We start from the raw sequence: 17,038 nt of genomic DNA on the forward strand, positions 1-17,038 counted from the left end.
ATACTGACAATTTGCCTCAGAATAAATTTTTTCTAAATAGGTGGTGCAATAATAAATGCCTATAAGATTCATATGCTGGCTAAAATCATCCTGGTGTGCCAGCCCCTTCTCAAAATCATTTGAAATTTCAACATTGGGCAGGCAAAGAGCCACTCTTCCAGATACTTTCCAACAATGAAGTCGGAATGACTACGCTCATGTATATTACAGGGGACCAAGCATGTGATTTTGTTGTGGGTTTTCAGCTGGTGCTGCTACACACCATGATCAGGCATGATTGATCCAAAGAAATTGAATTGAGGTAATAAATAAGTACAAGCACACAATGTACATGTAAGTGTATGTTTTACAATAACAGCAGAACAGCCTGAATATTAAAAACCTACATGTATTAACAGTCTCAAACTGTTCAAAGCATACACATGCACACAAGTATCCCTTTACAGACACAGGGATGAGAATGGAACCAACTAAATAAAAAATATTTGTCCTTTTGAATGATGGCAGGATTCAGAAAGTAAGAGGGGGGTACGGGATAACTTTGTTGCAGCATTAGGGATATGTGATGTGTCTTAGGGGGTGTTGCAAGAAAATATTTGTGATCAATTGCAAATATTCTGTTGCACATTTACAACTGATAGATCAATTTAAGCTGTAGCGAATCAGATTAAACTTCTTGTTTCAAGGAGCAAATTAGCAATCAATCACTAATTTGCAATTTACTGCAAGACATATGATTGATTTAGAGACGGAAAATTGACTTGCAATTGATCGCAAGTTTCTTGCAACACCCAATTAGACGGAAACTTCTGTATACGTCTATGTAAGTTAGAATTTGGTAAAAAAAAATTCTTGGCAGCATTACATATTCTTCATAGGGGGGGGGTCTGAACATAAAAAATGTGATATCATGGGTTGAATATGTTACATGTCATTACAAGAATAAATTTCTGTTAAAATACCCTAATGCACAAGGTCAAATTTGTTCAAAAGTGTAGCAGAATAAAGGTAACTCTGCCTCTGCTTTGGCACCATTGATATCTGTCTGGCATGCTTTGCATAATCAGGGCTCTGTAACACAAAGCATAATACGCTTGATTTTTACGATTGATTGTAGTCAATGTAATCAATCATGAAAATTTGTTCTATGATCATTGCTGAGATTTGTGCTACAGGTTCCTGGTCAAAACAAATGCTTTGACTTGGGCAAATAATCAAAAAGTGTTTCACAAGGGGCCATGCCCAGATGTGTTTTGTTTGACAGGTCTTGCAGAAGCCAAAGAAACATTCAGGGATGCTTGACCTGTTGAGTTCAGGAGATGGAGTGCTTCAGGGGACAAAAGCGTCTCCACGGAAACCCCTCCAACTAGAGGGATAGAGGACGGGATACTCTCCTCATTACCTTGCATCATCCGGCTAGTATCCTCCACTTCGGTCACAACATGATCCCCCATGTTGCCTGGTGATGTGTGCTGGCTGCTACACAGGTTCTCAATGCTCATGGTCGTGACTGGACGGGTGGCAGTGGAATCCGAGGAGTGGCTTACCAGTTGATTCAGATTCTGAGAGTGTTGTTGGATGGTGCCTTGAAGGATTGTGGGAAGGTGTTGCTGTTGCTGGCGTGGTAGGACCATGTTGCAAGCTTCAGCATCCTGAGTGGAGAGAGGCATAACAATTTCCTGGAGTTGGACGTTGACTTCTTCCACATTGGCTGCTTCTTCAGCTGCAGTGTGGCCATCAGGTCGATGGAGTGTGATAGGGACCATGACCTGAGTATTATCACCTGCTTTGAGATGAGCCATTGCCTCGCTTGTTGAAGCATTGACATACTGTGGCAAACTGCTGCTACAAGGTACGCCATGTCCATTGCTACTCAGCAGCAAATTAGGCTGCAAGCTTGGTAAGGTCTGTATGATGATCTGTGTTTGTTGTGAGCCATCTTTCTGTGTCTTCTGTTGTGGTGGTGGTTGAGGGTGTGGTGCTTGCATCACCTGGGAGTGGTTTGTGGCTGCAACTGCAGTGCTGTAGCTCGGGGGCTGGTTGCTACTACTCGGACCCTGTTGCATCCCGCAGTTCATCAGCTGCTGCTGGAACTGCTGTGTCACCATCTGATTCTGCAGTTCGGCAAGTATCTGCTGCAAGTTCTGCTGCAACAGCTTGGCAGCAATGGCATCTATACCTGGCACTGAAGCTGTCAAGGGTTGCTGCTGTTGCGATTGCTGTTGTTGTTGCTGCTGTTGTTGCGACTGTTGTTGCTCTATATTCACACCTATAATAGTAGGTACTTGTGGATTAGATGGCTGTTGCTGTGTTGATGCAGCCCGAGCTTCTTGTGTGACAGATACAGAAGGCTGCACGTTAACACGGCCAACCTGATCAGGTCCAAAGGGTTGCATCGACAGAGTAGATGAATTTCTTGCTCTGTTTGTAGACATGTTCTGTTAAAGAAAAAACACCCGAACGAAACATCATTAAATATAAAGGATAGGATATTGTATCTGTCATAGGAGTGCACAGTAAAACTACCCCATAAAACAAAAAAAATTGTATCTCAACAGGAGCTCTGAAAGGGAAAATTCAGATCCTATCATCCAAACTTTGAATAGTTGAGAGGTAATGACATGATGTAAAATGTCTAAATTTTAATCACAGAAAAAAAATATGCTAAGATTAAATTTTTGTCCTTTTCAGAACATACTGAAAGACTTAGAAGACAAAGAAATTAGAATATATTTATTTTAAAGAAGTTCATGTACATTTTTTGTCAACTAAAATATCAGTGTTCCTATTTATGTCAACTAAACATTTGGTCAAGACAAACCAATAAATCTAAGTACCATGAAAATATTTAGAGCTTTAAAGAACACTTTTTTACTACCTTTCTTTATCCAAAGCTCCAAACAAGCACAATTGATAAAATTTATTCTGATTAGCTTTTTGACCAGTTGTGGTTGATTAGTTCAATCATAACTCTTTGTATGATGCAGCCCCGGTATTGCAAGAGAATTAAATTCCATCTGACCAGGGAACCGTAACACAAAAGTTTGCAATCAATTGCTAAATACTAATGACCAATCAAGATCACCGGTGCATGCGCCCTGTGCTTAAAATACTGACCGGGAACCAATCAGTGCGGTTATTTCATATTTGCAATTCATCACAAACCTTTGTATTATGGGGCCCAGAAGGTCATTCCTCACCTGTGCAGTAGATGGAGCAGTGGTAGTATTGGATGTACTTGTCTTAGAGCTACCTGGTATGTTTCCAGCCCTTCTTTGAAGTGAAACCTTCCTTTGTGCTTCCGTCAGTGCAGTCTGGAGGGGGAAGGGGTGAGGAGGAATGTGGGGGGGGGGGCGGAGTGGGGGATTAGGTAAAACAAAATGAAAAAAATAGAATAACTGAATATATTTAGACCAACTGGTTATTATTGGACAAAATGGTAACTGGACCAAATCAACATCAAGACAAAATGTTGATAGACGGAGTGGCAATAGACTAAATGAAGGTACACCACGTGTCCAGTAGACGAATCGGCAGTTTACCCAAAGAAGCAAGTCAGCATTGGTGACGGTAGACAATCATAGAGGGGAAAAGGTTTTAATGGCAACATACCTGTTGTTTCAATTGCCTGCTACTCTGCCTCAGTTGGTGTTGAACTAACTGTTGCTCTACAACTCTCTGCTGTTGTCTGACTTGTTGCTGTTGCTCCTCCAGCTGTTGCTGCAGTCTTTTCAGCTGATCTTGTTGCTCTATGAGTTGCGCCTGCAAATAAATAATAGTCCCACCAATGACAATCAAAGGTCTTTTATTTCTTATAGCTACGATGCAAATATATTCTCTTGTACTTAAAGGAAAAATTTGCTCTGTCACAGAAGTTGTTAAAAATAAAAACATGAATTGAAAAGAAACACATTAATGAATCTTTGGCAAAAATCTGTTGTGGAATGGAGCTATGGAATTTCAAAGTTTTTGATTATGTGACGTCACATGTGAGAAGCTTCCTCATGCCATGTGATAATAATGTTCTCAAAATGTAATTTTCTGAGAAAATAGAAGATGCTTCTTATTGTGCATTCAACATATTTTCTATTCATACAAACACTTAAAGACTTAAGACGTAGAGACTTTAACACTCAAACTCATTTTAAGATTGTTACCACAGCTGGCATTTATCTTGTAAGAGATACCTTACCACGGTCATTAGAGATCCCTGGGCTCCTGCCTGCCCGGCTCCAGCTGACCCTGTCCTGGAGCCTGTCACCCCTCCTCCATCCTCCCCTAGCAGACCGCTTTTACTCTTGGGATGGTTCTTCCAGTACTTCTTGAGGCCATGCTGAGGGGGCTCCCGGTCTCCGCCCGTCTTCGTCATCTGCTCCTTCACCCTCGCGATGGTGGTGATGCTGCTCCCTGTTACCATGGAGATGAAACGGGCACAGTTGGATCCATGACCTACGGAATCAGGTTTAGATAGACTGGATGACAATACTTCACTAGTTTTCTAGTTCAAAATTGATAGCTTGCAATGCATTACACAGAAATTGTTCATTAACATAGTGTGATCTGGTACCTTTTAAAAAACAAGGGGCTGTCATGAATGGTAAAATGGATATGGCATAAAAAAAATCAAGATCACTGTAGCATGCATGTTTTGTATGAAATAATGACCAACCATGTAACCAGTTTATACATACTTTATCTAATGGATGCCCCGTTCATTGAATTCATACTTATATGGGCATTGTCGTTATCAACTGCATTTTTAAGGGAGGCAAGAAAGGACCCTTTCCCTCTGTTTTGCATCAATTGATCACTTGTGTATGGCTAATGTAAAATTACATGAAAGAATATACAGCCTTTCGACAATCAATATCCTGTTTGGGATGAGGGATTTTGTTTAATTTAAAATCGATGAATTCCATCTATGTTTTATATGATCTTTATTTCGTCTATGTGAGACTTTATAGCCATACCTGAAGGAGTAAGCATTTCAGCAAGAACTTTCCTGGCCTCCAGCTGCCCGGAGATTGCCCGCTCTCTCCACTGCTTCAACAGCAATTTGTGTGTACGTGCCAACTAAAGAGTTAATGAATGAGAACAGAGACCAACGTTATGATTGCTTTCAACCAAATTATGTTGCTCTTAAAGGCCACGTCCCCTCTTAAATGTAAGTTGAATTGAATTAATAAGATTTAACAAGAAATACAGTTCATTCCACACCTTGTTAATATTTCATCAAGAGGGTTATTTTTCATATTTCTTGCACACAATATTTACAATGAATCTCCACAATATACAAAGATAAATAAGGGACAACTGAGATGATCTTACACATTCCATGAGCTTAAACATCAAAATTTTATTTAAAAATTCCAGCATTTTCAATGTTTTTGCATAATTTGTGGAAACAGTCGCTGTCTGAAGCTCCCTTTTCTGTCATAATTAACAATATCAATTATTTCATTTTTGTTACCATATGTGTACCAAGAATCTCTACAATTTTTGTAATTACAACTAAAACAAGTCCACACATGTCTTGATCAGTCACATCATATTAAACTTGAAGCAGGAAACAATGAAAATCAATATTTAATAAATATAAAAGAAAAAAAGAAAGTGAATGACATTGATAGCTCACATACTCACGATTGTCTTGCTTTTGTATTTATATTGTGATATTGTATAAAAATTATGTTCATACGTGTATATTCACATATAAGTTATATACAGTACATCAATCTCTATCAAAAAGGTATTTGGGACGTCTGAAACCATACCAGCACACACTTCTCAGAACAGCAAGTTTGCTCAGGCAGTTCGGATATGTCAACAAGTTTGCCCAGTGCCGCCTGCCCCTTCGTTCTCTGCAGCCTTTGTGTGCGATTCTGGGGGTCCGTTTTTAAGCGCTTGTGCAGGAAGTTGTTGGAGTAGAGCAGGATACGCTGCGTCGCCCGCTCACACATCCGTAAATCCCCACGCAGTACCTTTCGGTTTGACAAGACAAAATCCTCATATTCCTTGGCTTTGCGATGACCGTTGCCTAGGCCTACCTTCCTTTGTCTTACATGAGAAAACAAAATAAAGTGAAAAAAATCAAATAGAAAAAAAATAAATGTAATGGTTTCTCCCTCTATTTAAATTCAATTTTGTTCATTTTCAATGGAGAAAAATGTTATTAGAATTAAAAAACAAATCCCAGCCATGGCATAGTTTCCTTCAGCAAGAAATTCATCAATATTGTGCTGCACTCAACCCAGGTGAGGTGAATGGGTACTTGGAAGGAAGAAATTCTTGAATGCTTGAGCACCTAGGCAGCCCCGCTAAAGCCAGGGTAATAATACTAGCAGGGCTCGCTGGGAGAACAGTTTTCAAAACTGAAGCCTCTTCCCTGGGTAATACCTATATTATTATTATTATTATATGGGTTATACATGTCAGTTTTTATTCACTTGGTCTACTTGCCAGATAGTCAAATACCACTTGGACAAACCCATTTGGTCTATGATCAATTTTGTTTAATTTCTGTTTCATCTATAGAACACTTATGGGGCGTTGCAAGAAACTTCCGATCAATTGCAAGTCAATTTTCTTTCCTGAAATCAAGCACAAGCCGTGCAATTAATTGCAAATTTGTAATTGATTGCTAATCTACTCTGTGAAACAAGGAGTGTAATCTGATTGCTATCATTAGAAGTGATCAATCAATTGTAAAACTGCAACCGAATATTTGTGATTGATTGCAAATATTTTCTTGCAACACCCCCTTAATCTAAGTCTAAATTCACATTTACTCTAGTACCCTGTTGGTCTAGTTTCCACTTCGTCTAGTTATAAGATTTTTACTTGGTGGTCAAATGAATTCTTGGTTCAAATACAGTTCATCTAACCAGAAAGACAAAGTTGTATTAGACCAAGTGGACATTGGACAAAATGGGTATAACCTTACTGAAAATTAGACAAAATGGTGAATGGGATAAATGACAATTAGACCAAACGGTCAGTAGATGAACTGGTTGTAGACGAAGCTTGATTAGACCATGTGGATTGAAATAAAACAGAAAACAGATGATGCTGGTGGGTGTTTCATAAAGCTGTTCGTAAGTTAAGAGCAACTTTACAAACGACTGGTGATCCTTTTTTGTGGTAAATTATATAATCATTGGCGATGGTCAAGCGCGTGAGAAGGGTTCACCAGTCGTTCTAAAAGTCGCTTTTAACTCACGAACAGCTTTATGAAACGGCCACCTGGTGTAGACCAGTCTCCTATTTACTCCACAACAAACGGTGGGTCACATATAATACCGGTACTCATTTCAACCCCAGGGCCCCCGTCTTACAAAGAGTTGCGTTTGATCTGATCAACCACAACTATGGATGGCCAGTAACGTCATCGTCTAACATGCAAATTTGATCAAAATATTTCCTATATGTGATGTGTATATTCATACATTCATATTTCTTCTTCTTGAAGACTCAGTGTGATTCTCTCAAATTTCTGAATGAAAATATTAAGGCATGGATGGATTTCCATACAGTTGCGACTGATCCGATCATTCACAATTATGGAAAGCCAGCAACAACTATTATGCATGTTTGTTCAAAATATTTTCTATGATGCATATTCATGCATTCATTGTTTTCTTGAAAATTTGCTGTGATTCACTTTGTTTACAAAAGACATTGTGCAAATTTCCTATAGAAAAAATTATGACACTGATGGATTTCCATAATTATGATTTATTGGATCAACCGTAACTCTTTGTAAGACGGGCCCACATCTAACAGTTGGCAGTGAACGAATTGAGCCTCCATTGTTAGAATGAACCTACCCTTTTCCTTTGCGTAGAACCTCTTCTCTATTGTAGAACTTCTTCTCCCGAAGACGTTTGGCATCTTTCAGAATACTCAGCAAATGAAGAGCTCGCTTCTTGGATTGTTCCCTGTCACCTAGTCAATTAAAATTAGCAGTTGCTGACAAATGAGCCAAATAATCATGGAATTCTTGTCAGACGTTGGGTCATTTTCCAGGGAATAATAATAATAATAAACTGTCCCACGTGTGCTTATCTTTGTTAGCAATCTTCAGTGCGACTGTTCATCAACTTACTTTGCATGATTTCACAATGTTGGCTTTATGTTGATGTTCCATTGAAAGCCATCGTTTTGGCTGATGCAAAATTTGAATTTGATTAACTTCAACCACTCAATAGCCCTGAATATATTTTCTTAAAATGCAAAGAGTTGTGTCAGACAACCAACCATTAACTTACTTTTTTTGTAGAATAGAATATCCAAGGAAATAAGTAGTTTTTTATGATTACTTTAAAAAAAATTATTTCTACTACATACATACCCTCTCCAATGATGAACTTTTGAATACAGCCACATGGTTTGGAGTTGTAGACAGGGCATGTTAACTTTTCAGCTGAAATCAATGGAAACATGATGTCAACATTTATAACAACAGAAGCGTTTACACTACGCATGAGTATAACCAATGGTGAAATAATTGTGCCATATTTACATAATTATGCAATCTAGTTTTCTCCTTTATAGTGATACCAAATTGGCATAAAAGTGCATGAAGAGATTAACAAGAAGAGTTTGGAATTTTAATGTCAATTTGAAGTGAGCAGAAAATTTGGTCAGGATTCGATAAGCCATAAGGACATGATGACTATCTGCAAGAGAAGGATGGCTCGTTTGTTTTGTTTTTGTGTTTTAAAAAAATAATTCATTCACTATATCTGTCAGTGTGAATCCAGAACTCACTAAGGAAAGAGTTGATGTAAAAATAACTTCTGAGTTCTGATGGGCCTCAGTTTGTCTTGATGTATTCTTCCATGCATGGATAACATGCTAAGAGTTTGTTTTCAAATCTAATAAGAGTTTTGGTTCAAATTGGTAATCACGACATATTTGTTGATTGTGATTTCTGACAACAGGGGCCTGTTGCATAAAAAACTTTTTACCTGAGAAAACTCAGGTATTTTTTACCTGAGTTTTTGCCCTGTATTAAAGTTAATGGCATAAATCAGACTCACCTTAGTTTTCAGTTTTTACCAGAGTTTTCTCAGGTAAAAGGTTTTATGCAACAGGCTGCAGGGGGGCGTTTCACAAAGATTTAAGTATGACTTAAGTCACACTTAAATGCCGAGTACAAGATATGCAATCTTATTGATAAATAAAGCAGTAGCATGTGTCCTCTTCGCAGGATCTGACCAATGCTGTCATGTCTTTTATACCGCACACAAATAGAGACTTTTAAGTGCAACTTTAAGTCATACTTAAATCTTTGTGAAACACCCCCCCTGATTTCCTTTTTTTCAGTCACATGGTGTACCTTCTAAAAAGCGTAAGATAGGTGTGACCAGGGGCCCGTTGCAGAAAGACTTGCGTTTAAACGCAAGTCAAAATATCAATCGCAAGTCCAAAATGCGTGCTCTTGATTGGTTGAAAATGAAGTTGCGCATGATTTTTAGAGATGCGCTTGATTGCAACTCTTTCTGCTACGGGCCCCAGTATTCTGAAGTCTGGTGTAACTCAACTATGGCTAGTCAAATGTGATTCAAATCTGAAATCTAGATTATCAATTTATCATCACTTTAGTGCTCGCAACATCACAAACCATGGGTGAAATTACAGGGGGCTCTGGCGATTTCACCCCTGAAATGCTCACAAGAGCCCTAGGGGAAAAAATGAGCTCTGGGGGGGCGTTTCATGAAAGGACTTGTCGGACGTTTTATCCGACAAGTACCAGTTTATCCAACAGTTACCATAGGAACAGTGCCTCTCAGCCAATCAAAATCATGGAAAGATGTCAGATCTGACAACTTGTCGGATAAAAATATTGATGAAACGCTCCCCAGGCAAATCCCCATTCACTGCAATGTTAAAGCTTACATGTATTTAATTTTGCAGATTTAGGCAACCAGTTTTGAAAAGTAGCCCCCGGCCTAAAAATCAGATATGATATTTTTTGCCCTTCACGAACTACGTTGAATTTGATAAAAACAATATTTTTCGTGACCATCAAAACATTGGAAATACCCTAGTCACTCACCAGCAGCATAGCATACAGTGTATGTTTGACGTTTATATTGCTTCAATAATCTTAGCCTAGCCTTCAATAAGACCATGATTAAAGTGGGAGTTCAAGATACAGGCTTTTAGAATAACTGAAAAGGTGAGAAAAGACTGAATTTCATCATGAAAGATTTTGGAACATACCATCTGGCTCTCCAAGCCCTTCGACCAATGATGCTGCAAAGTGTTCTGCGCTCTCGTAGTAACGCTTCTTATCATCTGCTGTAGGAGGGGGATCACGAGGAGTCATCTTGCTTTTTCTCTCCATCTTAAGGCCTACACAGTTCAAACAAGAAGGAATGTGAAATAGTGTCTAAAAGATAAATGTTGGAGAGTCTATTGTTAAATCATAACTGCCATTTTATTACTACTACTACTACTATTTCTCTTCTTCGTCATACTACTACAAGTACTACGACTACTACTACCATCACCACAAACGACTTCTACTACTACTAGTAAACTACTACTACTACTACTACTACTACTACTACTACTACTACTACTACTACTACTACTACTACTACTACTACTACTACTACTACTACTACTACTACTACTACTACTAAACTACTACTACTACTACTACTACTACTACTACTTATTGCTACGTATATATTTATAATTTCTGAAGAATTACATGCACATGTACAATCAACTAGCTTGATCATTGAACTCTCATTCTTGTCCTCAGATATAAACAAAACCTAAAAATCATTACTGTATAGCTAAACTTTTACAAGACTTGCTATTGTATAAAATCAAAGAAAAAAAAAGATTTACCGCATGCATTGCAGAGTGTGAGAAGTTTCTGGCTTTCAGGTTCTTTGACATAACGAGGGGTTGCCTTGCCCTTGGTTTTCTGTCCAGGTTTACGTCGCAGAGGATTCACAACAAATCGGGAACTGCACTTGTCGCAACAAAAGGGTTTTCCTGAAAAAAGCGGGAAGGAGAATCGAAGAATGACAATTCTTAGTCCTTATAACACAAACACAGTTTACAAAGTTCACAAACATTTTGTTCATAGTACCTGACATGACAATGTTAAAGGAGGATTATGCTAAGTTTAACATTTGACTGATGACATAACTTCTATTTTTGTGCGGTATTACAGCTGCCATAGATGACCAGTTCCTTTCAGGGAAAGGTGTCTTTATAAGGGAAACAGTCTGAAGGAGAAATCATTCACATTTAGCAATTTTTACAGATATACTTTTATTTAGGTATAATTTAAAAATGCAAAAACATTTTCGAAATAATCGCTATCTCGAGTCCTCAACTACTCATACATGTACCTGGCCAGTTTCCTGACCCATAATGCTAGTGTAGTCTAGTAATATAGACCCACTTGAATGATAATATGCTACTTAACTACCCAATACATTTACACCGCAATAATTATGTTACCAAGTAGCAAAACAATTATTTTTCTTCTCAAAACATTTTAGTTTCTCTATACAAATAAAATTATAGGTCAATTTATTCTCTGTAGTATTAGTAGATATCTGAAAACGTAGTTTATAAAAGTCAATGAGAGACCACACACAGTTCAATTCCCCTTTAAAGGGAGTTGCTCCAAGAATCTGGAACAATCATGCATAATGGTAGACCACTTGAGTGGGGGAGGGGGGAGGGGCAAGGTTTGTTCCTCTCTTATCTCATCACTTCTCTCCTCCTCTCCCCTTTGCACTCTATTTGTGCCTGCCTGTATGTCTATGTTTTCTCCTTCTTCAAATTACCTGTTGTGTTTTTCATCTTCTTGGGCTTTAGTTGGGGAGGGATCTCTGCATCACTGTCATCACGAGTAATGACCTTTCTCTTCCTGGTGCTCTTTCGCCCGACCTGGGAGGGGGGGGGAAAGAAAATTAAATAATTCTTCTATTTCACACGCAGTATCTGCATTGTTTGTTTATACTTAGTAGTCATCAGTATTTGAGTGCAAAATTGCTCAATGCTGAAAAGCTAAGAATATGGAGATCCGAATCACTAACTTATGTTCATCGCAAAATCTACATGTTCAGCGAAGACCCTGTTCCAGAATATGAGGGACAGGGATGACGTAGACGGAATCGTTTACATTAGGACATGGTTTTCCATACCGTTTGCAGACCTGTGTTTTTGAGACTTGCAATTTTAACAAAAGCCAAGCCAGGCTGGCGACTTGGAAAGTAACATCGCATTAGCAAATTCTTTTTACTCTGTTCTAATGCCTCCTGCAAGTTTGTAACTGTGCCCATCAAAAAATACGTTATGCTGGGAAGTAATTTTCGGGTATCAGGTATTGATTTTTCTGAGTACCCGAGGCTTCCGGGCAGGACCTGGGTTTTAGTCCCAGGCTACTTAGATCCATGGACAATTTTTCACAATGTAAAACATGTCCTACCTGTCTATACCAACCTCGCAGTCACAATACATCATTAAAATGATTAAAAATCATTAAAATTAATTTAGAGTATCACATTATTACTAAATAAATCAAATTGCATCTCCCTCTTAACACCTTTTTTGCTTTATTTCGTCAAGTAAAAAGAACATTAATATCTGAATAATTACTCCTCGTGATTCAAATCCGCCTCAATCCAAATTAACCCATTGATATTCAAGTAACCCTCATTTCCCTCCTCTTTAAAACCACTGTGCCACTTTCAGACAATGTCCTATTTTCGATAAAATGAATTATTAAAATCAATAGATTTGCATTAAAACACTATAGGCCTAAAACTACCCCCCCCCTCTAAATAAAACAGCAATTAACCTGTTGATATTCATCTACCCCTCATTTCCCACCTCTTCAAAACCACTATGCCACTTTCAGACAGTCTCCTAGAGATGATAAATATTTCAGAAAATAAAAAAACAATTAAAATCACATTAAAAACACCATTTAACTGTATAATTACGTAGGAAGAGACTTTGAATTTGGATGTACCCAGCAGGAGAACTATTACACGTGATCCAAGTCCCCTATCCCTCCTAAAAATACAAAAAGGCAATTAACCCGTTGATATTCATCTACTCCTCATTTTGAAAGTGAAATGTTAGCTACTTTTCACAGATAGGCAAGAAAGAAGTGACTTTGTGATCATATGGAGCGTGCAGTGCAATTTCAAGAACCCAGGGGCCGATTGCACGAAAGGGTCTTTGCAAGGACCGTCTTTCGTGTCGCCCATCTTTTATGATGCGCTATGTGAAACGCATTTCAAATAAATCATCTGCAAACATATTTCATTCGTCCGTTAAAATAAACAAATATTTGTTTGCAAAATGATGTGATATATCATAAAATTGTATAAAAATTTGATTTAAAAGCAAGCAAGCTAACGAATCTTATTCTTTATCATATATTTCAGAAACACTCCACTTATAGCGTATCATAAAAGATTGGCGACACGAAAGACGGTCCTTGGAAAGACCCTTTCGTGCAATCGGCCCCAGGAATCCCGCGATTGCCGCGAATATCAACACTAAACAGCGTTTAGTTAAGCACTACGCAGTTACACGAAAACATCTGAACTTTTAAGCTTTGTCCCTGACCCTGGCTATGCAGTGCCAGTGACTTGGATGACGATAATAGTCCCCCAAACTCGTATATCAAGCCTATGTGTTCAAAGCAGACGGTCAGCCTTTTATTATTAATTAACCTAGGTCTAGTTTCATTTCGATGCGGAATCTTCATCTTCCGAAAGAGCGATTCCGCGAGCGAGATTTACCGGCATTGACCGGGGCAACTGAGGCGAAGTGCGCAGCCGTTTGCCGGGGGGCTCGTTTGTGTCGCGGCCAAGGTGAACGTGACTTAGTATGTTTTCACTATTTGGTGAAATTACTTAACAAATAATACGAACTCGAAAGTTGGAACGTACCACAATATCTCTGGAAGTTGATGGGCATCCTTCGTCTGTGGGGGCTTCCATTCCAAAGCAAGAAGCGTGTAGGCCTGAATTAGAAAGTTCCGAGGGTGATTTCTCGCAAGTTGAAAGTAATTGGTAGGATCGCGATCGGCGAAATCGGCGAATATATATCCGGATCCGGCCGGCCGGCCGGATCAGCTCGTGGGGACCGTGAGGTAGTCTGCAGGCACAGACCCTCATTGGAACTTTGATCAACAAGACAAAGTGTGCCTCTACGCAAAGGCTAGCACATACAAAACTTGCTGCCTTCAGTACACAAGGCATGAGTAGGCTGCACATTCAGACCCTTATTTCGAGTGAAGGTTTGCCCAGCAGACTAGCCGGGAGGAGGGGGGGGGGGGGTTTGGAGCTGGCCTGAAACTACAAAATTACCCAGATTTTGGGGGGTATGCTAGGTGCCCTGCCAGCCTGCCTTCCCAGTTGCCAACACGCAATGAACCAAAGTATGAGTTTACAAAATGATTCCAAATCTAATTGGCACCGGGATTTTTATACTTAATTATGCATTTTCAAATTTCATGGGGGCTATCAAGGGGGGGGGGGCAAATTATTTGCCTGCAACTTGCATGGTACCGACCATTTTTGCTCTCGAAGTTGCTGCATAGGCGGATCCACTGGCAGGGGGCGAGGCTGCCCGGTCTCCCCCCCCCCTCCTATTGGCGTAGAAAAGGAAAGAAAAAAGGGGAAAGAAAGGAAAAAGAAAGAAAGAAGCATTAGGGAAAAGGGAGGGGAAAAAGAAGGGGAAACATATGAGGAGGAAGAGGAGTAATAAGATGAGGGGAAGACTTGGAAAATAATGAGAAAAAAATGTTCATGTCACTAAAATTTTCGCTCACGTACGCTTGGCGCTCGCATTGTCTTTTAGATGATTTACATATCTTGCTCAATACATTGATTGTTGAAAATATATTAACTCATGCATCTTATTTATAATTACAAAAGTGCTCTAAATTTCCTGTTTTCAGACTATAATATTAACAAATTTACTGCTCTCATTTTAGGTTTATTCAATATCCAAATATCGACATGTTTTATCTCTAGCTTAGGAAGAGAAATAGGAAGATAGTCATAATTTTCATATAAGATCAAATACTTGTTCTTAGAATGTCCCGGTCCTATGTAAGAATAAAAAGTATAATAATGAAACATATTATGATCCACACCCACCTCACCATTTTTTCTACAAAGTGCTTAAAATACAACACTTAAATTGACCCTTTTTCAGATCAGAATATCAAATATTTTAAGTTCATGCTTCGCACTCGCCTTTATTGATTTTCAAGTTAATAATAAAAACGGTATTTAGAATGCCCAGATTCTTGATCGAAATCTGAAACACGGCGTGCGCATGTTTATTCAGATACTGTTCTCTATTCCCAGTTTCAGATCACAATACGGTATCAAAAATTTCCTGCTCGCGCTTTACGCTCGCACTAATTAATGTAGGAATTAAGATTTCAAATTACTCATCCCTTTCATGATTTACACAAAGTGTCCTATTTTTAGGTGTAAATATGGGATTTTTCCGCTCGCGCTTCGCGCTCGCATCAATTGCTTATTTATGTACTTATCCTGTTCACGACTTACAAAAAGTGCTATTAGAATTTCCATTATTCAGGTAGAATGTCAAAGTTTTCAGCTAGCGCTTCGCGCTCGCAGTAATGATTAAGTTTGATACACATCTCGTTTAGATTCACAAACATTGCCCAGAATGTTTAGATTTTAGGACGAAATACATGAAAAAATAGATCGCGCTATTTAAATAAGGCTTATGGTATTATTACATATTTATAAGAATAAAGCTTAGAAGTGACTATTAGAACTACGTACCAACAAAAAATCAACTTCGAGTGGCCGATCGGGGATATGTGGCTGAAAAAAATCCGGGCACCCCTATTGGCAAAGGCTGGATCCGCCCCTGCTGCTGTAATATAAAAATCGCCCAAATTAACACAATATTTATTGGGATTGACAATGAACCTCTGAATGTCAAAACGTAAATAAAGAAAAATGTTCAGTAGTGATGTCTGAAATAACTTTTGTTTGCTTTGGTATTGTTCATTTTTGTCAGTTTTTATTATTTCCTCTCGGAGGAGAAAAACCATGTCATAGTCAATGGAATTGTATTTGGTTCATGCAGACATGGATCCAGGATTTTTTTTGAAGTGGCATTGAATTTTTTTTCAAAATATTGAAATATTTGACAATCAAGCCCCCGGGTCCGACAAGAAATGTCATTACTAAAAAAAGGAAGAAATTTGGTCACAAGATGAAAAAAGAAATCAAATCACAAAGAATCGTTGATAAAGAGATTTTTGCGTTCTTCTCTCGATCTATATCTCTCTTAATTTGTATTTTCTTCGATTTCTCTGTTCAGAGAGGTTCTAGAACCATCTTACTATTATGTTCTTATTATATTATGTCAATTCTTAGGTATATAATTTAATGTATTTTTTTCCCTTTTTCTGTTAACTTTGTATGTGTCAGTCTTCGGACTGTTTTACAATGTCTTTTCATAATAAACCGAATTGAATTGAATTGAATCATCGTACATCGCATTTATGGAACGGCCAATCTGAACGACGGTGGATAGACAAAATACTGTCTCCATTTGAAGAGCTCACTTGCAGAAGGGGTTAGGTCCGTTTTTCATCAAATATGATTTTATGTCTCAATGTGTAGATCTTTAGTAGCTCTATATATGATACCAACGAAAAGTTGAAATTCCTATTAAAAAGTGAACTAACATGGCAAAGAAAAATCACTTTTTTTCAAAAGGGGCTAGGTCCACACAGATTTTTTTGAAAAGAATATCTTAAAAAGATATGAAGGCAGGTAGGTTTCGTTTATACCCAATTTTATTTTCTCACAGTAGGGTATCATGAAAATTCAATTTTCCATAAGAATATTGCAATATGAGGGGGAAAAAAGATTTTCTACCTAGCTTGGAGTGGACCTACATGTAACCCCTTTTGCAACCAACAGACCGAACTCTTGTGAAGAACTCATTTGATTGATTGTGGGAGAGCGGAAATACTCTCATTTAT

The 17,038-nt window shown here is 38.4% G+C and overlaps 1 protein-coding gene across 1 annotated transcript; it reads right to left on the minus strand.

Annotated features, from left to right (window-relative positions):
• Positions 1-717: 717 nt before the first annotated feature.
• On the minus strand, positions 718-14,078 carry LOC121428745. Its single transcript, XM_041625560.1, has 12 exons — positions 13,944-14,078; positions 11,823-11,925; positions 10,867-11,016; positions 10,228-10,359; positions 8,351-8,422; positions 7,827-7,944; positions 5,775-6,057; positions 4,971-5,073; positions 4,193-4,449; positions 3,613-3,762; positions 3,201-3,314; positions 718-2,438 (listed from the first exon to the last, which is right to left on the minus strand). The coding sequence occupies exons 1-12, from the start codon at positions 13,992-13,994 to the stop codon at positions 1,227-1,229; spliced, it is 2,745 nt and encodes a 914-aa protein (XP_041481494.1). The 5' UTR covers positions 13,995-14,078; the 3' UTR covers positions 718-1,226.
• Positions 14,079-17,038: the final 2,960 nt, after the last annotated feature.

The sequence above is a fragment of the Lytechinus variegatus genome, chromosome 15 (assembly GCF_018143015.1).
Source record: "Lytechinus variegatus isolate NC3 chromosome 15, Lvar_3.0, whole genome shotgun sequence".
Classification (NCBI taxonomy): domain Eukaryota; kingdom Metazoa; phylum Echinodermata; class Echinoidea; order Temnopleuroida; family Toxopneustidae; genus Lytechinus; species Lytechinus variegatus.

Coding starts and splice junctions, on each gene's coding strand:
- LOC121428745 (XM_041625560.1), bottom strand. CDS start 13,994: ATGGAAGCCCCCACAGACGAAGGATGCCCATCAACTTCCAGAGATATT. Junction 11,017..11,822: donor GAAGATGAAAAACACAACAG/GTAATTTGAAGA, acceptor CGCTTTTTTCAG/GAAAACCCTTTTGTTGCGAC. Junction 7,945..8,350: donor AAAGTTCATCATTGGAGAGG/GTATGTATGTAG, acceptor TTAATTGACTAG/GTGACAGGGAACAATCCAAG.